General features: G+C 35.1%; 1 protein-coding gene across 3 annotated transcripts in view; it reads right to left on the bottom strand.

Annotated features, from left to right (window-relative positions):
- The window catches only part of LOC121736829 (prolyl 4-hydroxylase subunit alpha-1-like), a 42,059-nt gene extending 30,034 nt beyond the window's left edge, over positions 1–12,025 (bottom strand). The window contains exon 1 of one of the 3 annotated variants that reach the window (XM_042128263.1): positions 11,862–12,025. In XM_042128263.1, coding sequence (XP_041984197.1) covers positions 11,862–11,936 — 75 coding nt within the window. In that variant the 5' untranslated portion in view covers positions 11,937–12,025. Of the gene's footprint in view, positions 1–2,859; positions 3,065–11,861 lie in introns of those variants that run through there. The other 2 variants (XM_042128253.1, XM_042128271.1) reach the window with 2 other exon arrangements.
- Positions 12,026–16,535: the final 4,510 nt, after the last annotated feature.

Raw genomic sequence — 16,535 nt, forward strand, 5'->3', positions numbered from 1 at the left:
AGCCAATTTTTCGGCGCTAAAAACCATCCTTTAGTCCTTTCCCTGGACTAAGAAGTATCTCCTTGTCCCTAGGAAGTTGAATCTTAATCGGGGTAACGCGGTTAGCGTGAATTTGTCACAACTCACAGCCTAGCAGACTGCAGGTTCGTTAGTTTGGATAATATACTTGTGTACCTACTCTTTAGAAAGAGGCAGCACCCCATATAGAGCCCATCATGTGTAAAGTGTAACAAAGCTCTGTCGACAAGCTAGGCAGCTTATGTTGCAGACTGGAGTATCGGAGTAGAGATTTCAAAGTTCAAACACAAAAGGGTTTTATATCAAGCAAGAACACAATTCCGATAATAGGATACACAAATCAGTGATCATAAATTTCCAGACTCTTAAAAATACATACGGCGTCTGATATTTGATAATGCCATTCTAACATTTTTCAAACACTTTTTTAATAGCCAAAACAGTAGCCAGTATACAGTTACAATATCCCACACAGTACACCGACCTATTGTCACTTTCAATCACGATTAATAACATCGTTCTCTATTTCGATGAAGAATATTTAGGTCGAATATGTCGTGAGTCGTGACCATAACAAGTAAGTTAGTGGAGTCATAACAAAACCTGACATTCTAAACTAAAATATATGGGACGACTATTTTTATAACATTATCTACAGTATTATAAGCACATAATTAACATATTTATCAAATAAATTTCCGGATATAGGTGACTGGTACAAAATGTCTACAGGCTCTACAGCTTTTATTTTTAAGACAAAAATTAGCACTCGGGCACTGCTTTAGTAAAATCTATAAAGGTATATTATATAAATGAATTTTCAATTGTGTTAGTAACGCTAAAACTCGAAAACAGCTGAACGGATTGGGCTAATTTTAGTCTTAAAATATTGGTAGAAGTCCAGGGAAGGTTTTAAAGTGACACGAAGTTCACCGGGACAGCTAGTTAAAAATAAAATTTAATAATAAGCAAGATAATTTACATGCTTTGGTTAAATTAAGTAATTAATTAATGATATTTGGCCGTTTCGCATTCGGTATGCCAAAAATTTTTCTTCAGTAACAAATACCAATCCTTTATTAATAATATTATCACTTAAGAAGCTGAACAGATTTTAATGAGATTTAGTATGAAGAGAACTCGAGAGTCGAGACCAAGGAAAGGACATAGGACAGTTTCACTTCAGAAATCGCATTCCGGAACAATCAAATTTTGGTCGCAACGAAGTTAAGAGGATACACCAGGGATTAGAGAAATGACAAAAAAGAACGTGTAATATCTATAGCTGTCTCCTTTACCTCAAGCCTATATCGCAGAACGCGATAGAGACAATTGCAGAAAATCAACGATTCGTTGTCCCCTGATTCCTTCTCGAAAACTTAACCGATTTAAGTACTTTTTTCATTAAAGATTAAAGAAAGGCCTGAGCTGTGTTCCTATGTTTTAGTTTTTTTTGTATAATCTAGCTAAATCTGTTTTCTGGATGTTTGAACACAGCGGAAAATCTGGCCATTTTTTTGGGTTTTTGAACGTTCATATCTTATTGAATAATTAAATTATGAAAAAAAAAAAAGAAAACATAGGGACATTGTATTAGTGGCTGAAGATATTCAGGAAAAAAATTATAACTCTACTAGCATTATCCAGGGAGGAAACAGGGGACAACGTTTGTATGGAAAAAAGGGCGGTGTGGACTCCTCTTAAGGGCATCATCTATCCAGTAACTAAAAACTCTATCAGAATTTATACAGAATAGTTTGTTCTATTCAATTCCACAGAATAATAATAATAGCTCCCGCGCCGGTTTCGGTGACGGTGGCCGGTTTCATTGAAACCAGGCCAGCTACGCAGGAGTAATTTTATAGTGCCCAAGTATGTGCGCAGTACACAAGAGCACTCTCTATTCCTTTACTCTCATAACCCAGTGGGACGGACGACCGACACGACTGGCGAGAGATCAGGCGCAGGACCGACTTTTTACATGCCCATCCGACGCATGGATCATCTTACTTGTCAGACAATCAGGTGATCAGCCTGCATTGTCCTAACCAAACTAAAAACAACTTTCCAACGCGGGAATTGAACCCACGACCTCCGAGTCAAGAGCCGCGCTCTATACCACTAGACCACGGAGGCGTCCACAGAATACATATTAGTTTAACAAGCAATTCTTACGAGCAAGCTGACCCCTTCTTTTTATTGGTTGTTATAATATTATAAATATTTTAGTGAGGGGGTTAGTATTTTAATGATAGCGTCCGTTAAGCTCTACGTAATATAAATAATTCTGGTACTCCGTGCTTATTGTACTTGAATTCGTTTTATGATAAAAAGTTTATTACGGTTTACTTATCATTCGGTTACTTCTTTTATTGAGTTATTTCTTTTATTTTATTCCCAACTAGGTGCCGATCCGAACCAGTTAGTGGAATCGATTGATTTTTTTCATGCAAAATAGTAGACAATTTTCTAATTCTTTCATTAACGATACTACTATCGATATCGTCGTTCATTTATAAGCTAGCTTCCTTATTTGTCCTTCAGTTTCCTCTTTTAAAAAATCTTGCATAATAATAGAAATAGATATAAGTACATGAACTATGATGTAAGTTACTTATCTTATTATTAAATTAATATTAATTAAAAATTAAATATATAATATGTAATATGTATCACTAAAAGTCAGATACCTATTCATTATTATCATCACAATATGCGATAAACTACAAATAGAATGCCGGTTATCTTAAAACATGAAAAAGTAGAGCTGACCCAGAAATTTCTAGACAATTACATATTTTATAATAAGTATGATAAATAATAATTTAAAACAACACATACCGATTACAATATCAGTTCAATAAAAACCGTTGAAAATGTTCCAGGCACATAATATTATATTCTTGGTAGGTAACGAGGAGAATGTGTTCAAAATTTAAATGAAATCCGAATTCCGAACACACAGAACTACACACTTCTGCAATCGAACACTGGCAATCGCAGACTCGTACTGCGCGAGCGCACGCAGATTGGGTCAACGGACAAATAAAGTTCGCTCGGAAGTAGCTAGCTTCAGATCAATGGCTGTTATCAATTCCAGTAGTGTACAGCTATGTACTTGTATAGCTATTTTACATGCTACGTGACGCTATGTCAGTATTACAAAGCTAGTATGTAAATGTGAAATGACATCTGTACGTTCGTTACGGAAAACCGGCGAAGTGCGTGTAGGTAATACTTCGCGAGGGTTCCGCACAATTTACGGTTTTAAAAGTAGAGAGTAGAGACTAGAAGCCGACCGAGGGTTAGAAGTTAGAACACCGAAGGGAGATTTAGATAGAATACTGGTTAGGTTTGCGCTAACCTAATAAGTGGCATCGTCAATCATCAATGTGAGGGTCAGATAACCCGTGGAGTGTCTCTTTAATGTTTTATTGTTTGGGTTCAGATTACTGATTGTCTTATCAAAGTGAATTCGTTAGATTACTCGCTAAACTATCGCTCTCATAATATTAGTTACGATAGTTACCGAATTGTGAAAAAAAGCAATAACTTATAGGCACTAATAAACAAGTGCGGGAGACCACTTTTGTTTAATTTTTAATTACTTACAGCTTAAGTATAATTTTTAAATATTATTTTTTTAACAACGATGTATAAAATTTTAAATTATGTAAGTAGAAAGTAAGAGCCTCTGTAACCGCACTAGGCGTAAATAAAATGGGTCATCAACTGACATCATTGACATAATATTATATTTCTCAGGGATTTCTTGTTTTTTTAAACGAGCTTTGGCCTACCACACATTCCCACCACTGTCTCTCCTGTGTCGCCACTCGCCAGGATTGACAGCGGTATCCAACCACGAAAGTCGAAAACCCTTTGATATGATCTCAGGGAGCCCGAAGGACATGGTAAAGCTGTCTTGGGACCCGCAACGAAATTGCTCAGATACAAAGCGGGAGACAGCACAAAGTTGCAGTGAACGAAAGTCAAAGAACTGAAGGGGAAACACCACGGGAATAAACCATAAAGTTAATATACCTAGCGGAATAGAGCAACAATCTCGAGCTGTCAAACGAAACCAAAATTGATTTTCATCTGTGTGAAAAATATGTGTACGTATACACTTACACAAGCATGATTGAACATGAATTCTATGAGAATAAATTGTCAACGTGCGGTACGTGCCGACTGGACGTCAAAAAAAGAGTGCTGCTGTCATGTATCACACGTTTTACTACGCAGTGTTACTGATAGTGATATCTCTCTTCCTCAGGCCTTTGTTTCTCTATTCCGCTAGGTATATTAACTTTATGGAATAAACGTAAAATAATTTTGATTACTAAGTAGTGTCCAACCGAAACTGATTTTTCAGCCGAAACCGAAACCGAACTTTCGGCCATACTCTCAGTTACGGCCGAAACCGAAATTTGGTAAAACATTTAAAACTACGATTATTTACTGAAATTTATTGATTTTAACATAAATTACAACTTTTTAAACTAAAGTACCACATTGATTTTTTTAACTTTTTGCGACATTTCCTAAAATAAATATTATTAATCTTGGACTCGAATATGTTCCCTAGAAACTTTTTTGTACTATATTCCGTTTTTATACGATTCCAAGTAGGTGCGATTTCACCAAAGAAATTAAATGCGCTTAGCGCACACTAAATCGGTTCTAAACGTATAAACACGTTTTAAATAACAGTCAATTGCATTTCACCAACATAAACTAAACTCGTTCACAGCAAATCCGATTTTTATCTTCTGAATGAATAATCTGAATATTCGAGTTTTAATTTCATAAAACACATTTAAGTCCTGTCAGTGTAGTGTCATGACAGATCGAAAAACACAGACGAAAAAATTGTTAAGGTGACAGTTTTCAGAGATGCGTTTGGTTAGCTTAATTATCGTTTCTTGCTATTTTGTTAATAAAACAATGTGACAAGGCTCCAAGATGATAAAAACATAAAAATCATCGCATGACGGTAAACAAAGATTCATTAATCGCGATAAAAAGAAGAATGTAAAATCTATTTGAAACTAGCTGTTGCCCGCGACTTCGTCCGCGTGGACTTTAGTTTATAGCGCGCGGTGTCAACAAAATTTGTGTCAAATTTAAAAACTTTTTAAAACCCTGGTAAGTGGTACCCCTCTTAGGGCCGCGCTACACCGGAATGGCAGCGCTGAAAGTGCTCGCCTCGCCGCTGCCATTCCGGTGTAGCGCGGCCCTTAATTAATCAAAAGACCCAAAAACAGCTGTGCAGTGTGCACATAATCTATACTAATATTATAAATGCGAAAGTATCTCTGTCTGTCAGTCTCGCTTTCACGCCAAACGCCAAAACTACCGAACCGATTGTAATGAAATTTTGTATAAAGATAGTCAAGATAGTCAAAAAAGTAGCCTATGTCCTTTCTCAGGCTTTAGCCTGAGAAAGGACATAGGCTACTTTTTTACTGGAAAAAAGGGTTGTCAGGGGGTGAAAATGCGTAAATTTGTTCAAATTAAGTTAGTTCCAAAAATTCATAATAGATGGCGCCGTGCGTCTTCTACATCGCGCTGACGCTTGCTCAAAAGTCTTACTATAAGAGGTGGTATCATCTTACATTTAAGTTTCGTTTTTTTTCTATTGTTATATCTATTCTACGGTATTAAATAACTCAGTACTTTATCTGTGCAGTGACGTAATCTTAAACCTATCAATGATAAATAGTTTATGGGTAAAGTTGTGTAATTGGGGTCTAAATAAAACGCTATCTGTTGAATCGTATTAGAACTAAAATGTTCATTGCATCGATATATTTCTGGATGTTTTATAATATTATACATAAATATATTTAAGTAAAAAATAAAACGCCATCTGTTTTCATATATTAGAATTAAAATGTTGATTGCATTGATATATTTTCTAGATGGAATATAGGCCAACACGGTACACTTGAACTCCTTTATTTTAGAGCGCCTTCTGTTGTCAACTTGTCACATATATTAGAAATGCAGTAGGAGTTCTTAAGTATGATTAGTTCTATGTTACAATGAAGTAAAAAATAAAACGCCATCTGTTGAATCGTATTAGAACTAAAATGTTCATTGCATCGATATATTTCTGGATTTTTTATAATATTATATATAAAATATATTTAAGATTTTTGAAATTTTATTTTAATACACATCCAAGACCCAGGAACATTGAAAACTTTTTGTTCCGCCTGCGGGACTCGAACCCAGGACCCCCGGGATGAGAGCTGGCCACGCGCAATGCGAATTCATTTTCATCGATATTTTCATGGAATATTTTCCCACATCAAAATGTAGCCTATGTCCTTTCTCAGACTCTAGAATAACTGTGTACAAAATTTCATTGCAATCGGTTCAGTAGTTTTGGCGTGAAAGCGAGACAGACAGACAGACAGACAGACAGAGATACTTTCGCATTTATAATATTAGTATGGATAAACGAGATTTACGTCGCCATAATATAAAGGCGTTCATTGTTCAATGAGAACTTAGTTTAATGAAACGAAGTTTTAAGTGTGATTGGTGAAATTCCCCTAAATGTATTACAACGAAGGATTACCTAAGAAACAAGAGCAGAAGTTATTTCAAGTCATTTTATTTAGGTGCGATTTCACCTAAAAAATAGAACGCGCTTAGTGTACACTAAAACGGTTCTAAGCGTATAAACGCGTTTATAGCACCAAATTGCATTTCACCAACATAACGTTCAGAGCAAATCCGAGTTTTATCTTCAGAACGTCCAATGTTGTACGGTTAAACTTCATAAAAGCCGTTAAAGTCCTATCAGTGTAGTGTCATGGCTAATCGAAAATCATAGACGACAAAAATGTCAAGATGATAGTTTTGATAGATGCGTTTGGGTAGTTTATGTATCGTTTCTTGCTTTTTTGTTGACAATAACGTAACAGGAGTAAGTACAGGAGTGTCAAGTCAATTTACAGTCTATTGCCAGGATTTAGTTCCGCTGGCCAAAACCCACATGTACAATAGCTGGCACAATATATGGGTCAGAACTAGTGAAAGTAAAGGAAAACACTATTTTAATATTCAAAATTTTATTCCTGTAAAGCCATGGTTTTTTAAATTCAAAAAGGCAAGCAAAACAGTGTGTTCAACAATTTGTCGCATGAGGCTAGGACACTGCTGCACGCCTGTTTTCTTAGCAAAGATTAGGGTCCGAGATAGCTCCTTATGTGAATGCGGCCTAGACGAGGGCACTCTAGACCATATTTTTTTCTCTTGCCCAAGATACCAACCTTCCTTATACGATTTCCTTCCCCCTACTATTCCTCGCCCTATCAATTTTACTTCAGTTCTGTCCTCTGTAAATACTCCCTTAGTTGAAACTTTATGTTCATACATTTATACTAACAGTATTAAATTGTAAGGTGTATAGAACTAACCCTAGATTTTTCAACAGTCACCGTACGCGTCTCATCATACCGTAACCTTGTTTCTTCATAAAGCCATCTCATAAAGTAAAGTCTTTGCCAAAACACTCTGATACTGGCAACTCACAAAGGAGCCATTAATAAAAAAGAAGAAGAATAACGTAACAAGACTCCAAAATGATAAAACAATGTAAAATCATCGCGTGACGTCACATAAACTTTTTGTTTTAGAATTTGTTGTGAGACTGTTTCCAATAATAATTATTGTGACAAAATAGTACATTTATAACATTACGCACCTAGGGCAGGAAAATAAGAAATGTCTCAGATCACAATATATTATGTGTATGATAAACATGTGATCTGAGGCTTTCTTATTTCCTTTCCTGCCCATGGATTGGTGCATTATTGCATATACTATTTTTCTCATCGACGGAGGCGGGATTCGGGAATCGGCAACATCGGTAAGCGCAGCAGGAAGAAAGTTGACATTTTCTGCCCGGAGCGTTTTCTCACCTCCGCGGAGGTGAGAAAATGGTCATTGAGGTACATATAAGTACGTAGTATGTACTTTTATCTCAATGTTTCTGGTTAGTGATTACTATTGGGTGAAAATGTTACGTACTCTCTATAAGATACCTACCTATTATTATAATGTACCCAGTACCTGTACTATGTTTCTTTGCCTCGAACGACGAATGCAAATGAGTGACCACTTTTATGTGGCCTACAAATTTGCGATGGATAGTCTTTACTTTACGTGGGAGAGCCATGCTTCGACACGAATGGGCCGGCTCGACCGGAGAATTACCACGTTCTCACAGGGGCGGATCTTGAATTTGTGGGGCCCTGGGCTAATACTGCTTAGGGGGCCCTACCTAATTACTCAACTAATTGCTATTTTGACAAGAAACTGTTTTCTGTAGTGATGTAGGTACCTATATCTTAGATACTAATCATAAAGTTATATACCTAGCGGAATAGAGCAACAATCTCGAGCTGTCAAACGTAACCGAAAATGGTTTCATCTGTGTGTAAAAATATTATGTGTACATACACACTTACACAAGCATGATTGAACATTATTTCTATGAGATTAAATTGTCATCGTGCGGCACGTGCCGACTGGACGTCAAAAAAAGAGTACTGCTGTCATGTATCACACGTCTCTTTTTACCACGCAGTGTTACTTATCTCTCATCTCTCTTGCTCAGGCCTTTGTTTCTCTATTCCGCTAGGTATATTAACTTTATGACACTTATTATTATTTAATATTATAAAGCGGAAGAGTTTGTTAGTTTGTTTGTTTGAACGCGCTAATCTTAGGAACTATACTGGTCCGATTTAAAAAAATATTTCAGTGTTAGATAGCCCATTTATCGAGAAAGGCTATAGGCTATACTTTATCACGCTAAGACTAATAGGAGCGAAGAAATAGAGGAAAATGTGGAAAAAACGGGGGAAATTATTTGAAAGGGCTTATCTCACGAACTATTGGAGGAATTTTTCTGTTATTTGGCACAGATAAGAAGTAGACCACGTAAAGGATCATAGGCTATTTTTTTGTGGACTAATTTGTCTGTGAAATATCTAATTTACGCGGGTGAAGCCGCGCGGAACGTCTAGTGTAATATATTATGTTAAGTACAGGAAGAAAATAGGAAAACAAAATATTTAATTTATTTATATGGGTTATAAATGGTTATGTTATATACTAGATGTTCCGCGCGGCTTCGCCCACGTATATTAGATATTTCACAGACAAAGGATCATGGGCATTTTGGTATAAGTCTCAACAGAGATAAAATATATACCATTAGATAGCTCTTAGTGAGTAGGTAAAAAAGTTATATGGCGCCCAGCCCCTAGCAACTGTACTTTTTGAAATAATGTACAGTTAACGTACAAGGCCGGCGTTACCGATGTAGTTTTTGTCGTCTATGTGGTAAGATTTATTTGCGCTTAGAAAGGTTACGAATGTCTTGTCTTAGACAGTACACCTTAGATTTACGCTCACAGTAGTATTTTAACCCCTTACTCATACTGCTCACCCTTGGACGGCGGAGCAGGTAACGATGACAGAACATAAAATATAAATATAAGATAAGTGTGTGTACAGACATAAGACTGTATAAGTGTATAAATTGTATTAAGAACTTAAATCCCTTAACTTAAAATCAGGGACAAGAGCATTATTTAAAAAAAAATCATCCCCGTTTGATGTGTAAGGGGAGGTACCTTAAGAAAATATTTTTAAAGATCTTATACACTATTTTGTCGGCATCATTAATATGTGCATTCGTGCCGAATTACAGCTTTGTAGGTCCTATAGTCTCTGAGAAAAACCGCGGACAGACAGACGGATGGATGGACGGACAGACGGACGGACGGATAGACGGACAGACGGATGGACGGACGGACAGACCGAAACTATAATATAAGGGTTCCTTGTTGACTACGGAACCCTAAAAATAATCATGTTATATTGTAACGTATTAACAGTATGAAATGTATGAGCGCCGATGTCACTTTTAACATGGATTTACTCAAAAGTACAACGAATCTTGACAAGCGCCCTATTGGTCATTAATGTACATGGGTGTACCTTCCTAAAAATATACAATCCATTCCTGTTGAGCCCAATACCAGAGCCCATACATTTTTGCCCATCATCATTAGTCCACAAAAATTAGCCTATGATCCTTCACGTGGTCTACTTCTTAACTGTGCCAAATAACAGAAAAATTGCTGCTCCAGTAGTTCGTGAGATAAGCCCTTTCAAATAATTTCCCCCATTTTTCCATAATTTCCTCTATTTCTTAGCTCCAGTAGTTCCTGAGATTAGCGCGTTCAAACTAACAAACAAAGTGCGAACTCTTTTATTTGGTCATCGCACTGGTAGGTCCTTTGTTAAATCGAAATTTGTATAAGAACTGATAATATTAATGTTGACATTGTTGTCCTGTATTTGTTTTCTATATACAACATCCTGGAGAAAGAACGCTCTGCTACCCGTGTATTATATTTATCTACGGCTCTGCTTCACAGCTAGAGATCGGCATCGTTAAAAAATCTTTAAGATGGTATAGCAGTTTGGGAAAACATCAACATGTTTCTTTTCATAAATTTAAAATTAGCCAAAAAATTTCACTGCAATAGGTGTAAGACTCTGTCTTAGACTGCAGTAAGTAAGATTTTAACCGAATGCACCATTCACTAAATGTTCATCTATGGCATTTGGATAATGAGCCAACCTTATGATCGGTTTTTTTTTTATGAAATAGGGGGGCAAACGAGCAAACGGGTCACCTGATGGAAAGCAACTTCCGTCGCCCATGGACACTCGCAGCATCAGAAGAGCTGCAGGTGCGTTGCCGGCCTTTTAAAAGGGAATAGGGTGATAGGGGAGGGTAGGGATGGGAAGGGAAGGGAATAGGGGAGGGTAGGGAAAGGAATAGGGTAGGGGATTGGGCCTCCGGTAAACTTACTCACTCGGCGAAACACAGCGCAAGCGCTGTTTCACGCCGGTTTTCTGTGAGAACGTGGTATTTCTCCGGTCGAGCCGGCCCATTCGTGCCTAAGCATGGCTCTCCCACATATAAATTTCTAGATAGTTTAATTCTAGATAATTTTTATTATTGACAATATCGTATGTTGGTTTCAGTTCGGTTGGGGGCCCTCTGTATTCGCGGGGCCCTGGGCTGCAGCCCATTTAGCCTTAGAGTAGATCCGCTCCTGCGTTCTCACAGAAAGCCGGCGTGAAACAGCGCTTGCGCTGTGTTTCGCTGGGTGAGTGAGTTTACCGGAGGCCCAATCCCCTACCCTATTCCTTTCCCTACCCTCCCCTATTCCCTTCCCTTCCCTTCCCTACCCTCCCCTATTACCTTATTCCCTCTTAAAAGGCCGGCAACGCACTTGCAGCTCTTCTGATGCTGCGAGTGTCCATGGGTGACGGAAGTTGCTTACCATCAGGTGACCCGTTTGCTCATTTGCCCCCTTATTTCATAAAAAAAAAACTTATTAATCTAAGGCTAGCCTCACACAGCCGGAATTTCATAATCAGAAATTCATATTCTTACAGATTGATCTATGAAATTCATAATCTGAAAAAGCGGAATGTGTGTGGAGCGTACTGATATTGTATGGTATTCCGGTTTTTCTGAATTAATAATATGAATTTCCGATTATTAATTTCCGGCTGTGTCCGGCCAGCCTAAGTCATTAACCGCCGTACTCAGAGACATTTAATTACAATTAACCTTCAATTTAATGAAGAATTTGACAGATAATGTATGGGGCTTATGTCAAAATTTTGAATTAATTGCATATAAGTAATTAATGTTCCACTCTGAGTGCGGCAGTAAGTTGTTATGTTTAGTTTTGATAACTGGTAGGTCTTGAAATAAAAACTTCACTTACCTTTTCATTTTCATTCGTTGCGACCTTTAAAGATATTAAGTAATAATTTATAGGTAGCCCGTAATAAATACACATCCAGCAGTAGGTATCAGTTTTTTAAGAAAAGCTTTCTTTGAAGCTTTCTATTTTCCAAAACGCAGCGAAAGGCGAAAGCTCTCGATTTTATATTTTTTTATTTTCCTCCCTCTTCTTTTTTTTCTTTTTCTTATTATGGCACTTCGGCTATTTACCATGGCCAGTGTCGAGTATATTATAGAGGAAAAACAATATTCTGCAGTACAATATTTTTATTGAATGTAAATTTATTATCTTATGGATGTATATAACGTTTATAAATTCAAAGATTCTGACCTAAATATGAAACATAATATAGTAGAATAAAACACCCTGCATCGATTGATATCAAAAAATAAAATATAGGTAATTTACCGATAAATGACAAGTTACGTGAAATAATTCATTTTAAAATTTCCATTCATACAAAAATACATAAATGTTTGCCGGAAGTGTTATAATTTTTGAGAATTCGTCAGGATGTAATTTCAATAAAAACTTTGTATCAAAGATAAACAGCTAAAAACTGCTTATCAATTTCTTTGTACGATTTGCGATTTTTTAAGCCCAAAAAAAAGTGGGTTCACCGGTAATTATTCTGCTGAAATATTTCAAATTGAAATTTATGAAAAACGAACATTGTAAAATATTTGAAGTTTATAATAATTATAAAAAAGCAAAAACTCAAACCATTGCACAATATACTTTATCGGCCGTTCCCAATATTTGATCTATAGAAATAGCTCACAACTGACATAAAATATATGGCTCTAATGTCTAATGTGAGCTATTCCTATCTCTAGTAGGGCAAAACCAGAGATAGATCAAATATTGGGAACGGCCGTAAGGCTCCCGCAGACAGGCGCGATATATCGCGCGATCGATCACGCGATTTAATATGATTTCAGTACATTTTGTATGAGAAGTGAGGACGCTCATGTTGTTACACACTACTGCGATAATAACGCCGCAGCCCGCAATGGAAGTATATATCGTAAGAACGCGGTATTGCCAGATGTACGATTTATTTTTTTAATTTAGTGGAAAAAATAAATATTGTGGGTTTCTAAAATTTTTTGGGGATAAATATCCCCAAAAAAAAAAAAAAAAAATAATTTCGTTTTTAGTACTTACTATTATTATCATTTTTATTGTTATATTTTATTATATTAATAATAATTAATAATTTATTATTTATTAATATATAATATTAATAATTGATTAATATCAATGAATTGAAATATTGAAATATTGAATCATTTGAATAAAATATTATTTAAATTCATTTGAAATATCAAATCTCGAGAGGAATTGCTAAATTAATCATAATTAATTTAGCAATTCCTGCTAAATTAATCAATTATGATTAATTTAGCAGATTGATTAATTTAGATTATATAATGATTCATATTATGATTCGTATTATGATTCACAATATGAATCATAAAATGAGTCGTATTATGAATCGTATTATGATTCACAATATGAATCATAAAATGATTCATATTATGATTCATATTGTGAATCACATTATGATTCATATTATGATTCATATTGTGAATCATATTATAATTCACAATATGAATCATAAAATGAATCATAATATGAATCATAATATGAATCATAATATGAATCATAATGTAATTCACAATATGAATCATAATATGAATCATTTTATGAATCATATTATGATTCATATTATTATTCACAATATGAATCATAAAATGAATCATAAAATGAATCATATTATGAATCATGTTATGATTCATATTATGATTCATATTATGAATCATATTATTGGGTTTTAGAACGTTCATATCTTATTTTTTTGGGTTTTAGAACGTTCATATCTTATTTAATAATTAAATTATGAAAAAAAAGAAAACATAGGGACATTAGGGAAAAAATTATAACTCTACTAGCATTATCCAGGGAGGAAACAGGGGACAACGTTTGTATGGAAAAAAGGGCGGTGTGGACTCCTCTAATGCACTACGAAAATAAACTATAATTATAAAAATTGTAACTGTACTAAGTATAGCTAAATTAATTTTGGAATTTTTAGTTTAGTTAGACTGTTGCCAATAATAATTATGACAAAAACGCTTGAAGGCACGGATTAATTTCCTGCTGTCCACGATCACCGTAGTATGCGACATCAGATTTACACTGTAGGTTGTCTAGCATTGTAGTTCTTTCGTCTTGGCAGAAAAAACTCTCCCAGAGAACATGATTCAAACATACTGCCTTCGGTCGTACATATTCTACCATTTCTACCTATGTGCTCGACCGATGCTAGTAACTTAGATCCGTAAAGTTTGACTTTAAAATTTCCATGGCTGGTAACGAATTGAGATACGCAGTGGTCAATATCCATCCAGTGTGTGGATAAGCGTTTACGAATATTAGGAAAAGTTTTAAAGATCAACCTTTGCTAGAATTGGTAATCACTTTGGTTGTTGTTGTAAATTCCGAGGAGTTTCTTCAATTCCATTACTTATCAAGTCATCGTTTTTAGGGTTCTGTACCCAAAGGGTAAAAACGGGACCCTATTACTATAAGACTTCGTTGTCTGTCCTTCTGTCTATCTCCAGACTGTATCTTAAGAACCGTTATAGCTAGAGTTCTGAAATTTTCATAGATTGTGTATATCTGCTGCCGCTATAATAACAAATACTGAAAACAAAATAAAATCAATATTTAAGCGGGGCTCCCATACCAATATGATTTTTTTGGCCTTTTTTGCTCGATACCAATAATTACAACAGGTAGGCAGTTGAAATTTTCACAGAATCCTTAAATATATGTGTTATTTAATAATTAATAATAAAATTGGAATATAATTAAAATTTAAGGGGGGCTCCCATACAAAAGCACAACTTTTGGCCTATTTTTTCTCTATAACGGTACGGAACCCTTCGTGCGTGAGTCCGACTCGCACTTGGCCGATTTTATTGTAAACATGGTATCAAATTCGGGCAATCTATACAACAAAAAAAGAATTTTGAAAATCTGACCACAAACAGCAAAGTAAACATTAACTCCTCCTTTTTTTAAAGTCGGTTAAAAAAAGTATCTAAGATGTTGACCAGGGATGTAAGGTATTATCATGCCAAATTTCATTGAAATCATTCCAGCGGTTTCAGAGATTAGCCTGTACAAACAGACAAACAGACAGAGAAACAAAAATTTCAAAAACAGTTAAAATGTATTCTACTACTCTTCTAATATGCCCCTGACTCGTTTTTTCAAGTTTATTTTCAATGTACAAAAATTTTACCTCTACGATTTTATTATAAGTATAGATAAAAAAATCATTTTTGATATTAATATATATAATATATAATATAACAGGACGCTCACTTATAACATCTTAGTTTATCGATATCCTCGACAAATATCAACCGAGTGTCCCATCACTATAGACCGCCATGTTTAGTTCTTGGCAATATGGCGCCGGCCACACTTTTTTGTAGTTATGTCGCTTCCATCTGTTTCCTTATTCATTGGTATTGACAATGAGGGATTTTCATTTATATTTTTTTAATTTTAATTTTAACAATTAAACTAGATGGCGTAAGGATAGACACTTCTAGATTTCCTATGAGGGATTTTCCTATACAGTTCGACAAGGCTTTAATTGAATGTGTCAATGTCAGTTAATGTGCGCTGCTGGTAAAGGATAACTGTCAAAAATGACGTTTTTGTATGCTAGAAGCGTTAGTTCCTTTTCTCGCCACGTTCATAAATAGCCTTGTCGAACTCTATTTTTAAATTGATTGTCAAACAGTTTCCATTTCAGTAACTAGATGGCGTATAGGTAGACAACTATCGGTAATACCAGGGAATACCATCAATAATTGCTACAAAACTGGGCAAAAGAATGTAAAACTTGATACATTTCAATTTGATAAAGACGCAATAATATTCCAATGAATAGGATAATAAAGTTATTATAACGATGTTTTAGCTAAAACTCACGGAAGAAATAGCCCTATATAATATATATATATATATATATATATATATATATATATATATATATATATATATATATATATATATATATATATATATATTACCGATATTCACACCAAATGTCACAGGAATTATACATTTTGGTTTTGACAACATCTTACCTGCACTTGTGCAAGATAACGGATATTTAATGGCTAATATTTTGCCAATAATGAATATCAAAAACCCAAAAACCACAATTTGGGAAAAAATAATAAAAACCACACCAACAATAAAAAGTAGAAGAAGTTTGAAAGTGACATGCCCGCCAAAACTCTTTCAGTTGTCAAGTTTAAGTTTGACAAGTTTTTATTATGTCAGTGTGTTCCGAAACTATTACCAGTGTACTGGCCTAAGCGATTAGGCCAATGATCGCTTAGGTTTAAGATATATTTTTGATTTATGTCACACTTCACAGTACACTGATATTTTTTGGAAACACAACCCATATGTAGTCAGTGATGCCAACCTGCAGATAATTTCAGATCGGTGAGGAACCAATAGAAAATCTAGAAGTGTCTATCCTTACGCCATCTAGTTAAGATTGTTAAAATTAAAATTAAAAAATATAAATGAAAATCCCTCATTAAAAGCAACTTTTGT

The sequence above is a fragment of the Aricia agestis genome, chromosome 2 (genome assembly GCF_905147365.1).
Source record: "Aricia agestis chromosome 2, ilAriAges1.1, whole genome shotgun sequence".
NCBI classification, from domain to species: domain Eukaryota; kingdom Metazoa; phylum Arthropoda; class Insecta; order Lepidoptera; family Lycaenidae; genus Aricia; species Aricia agestis.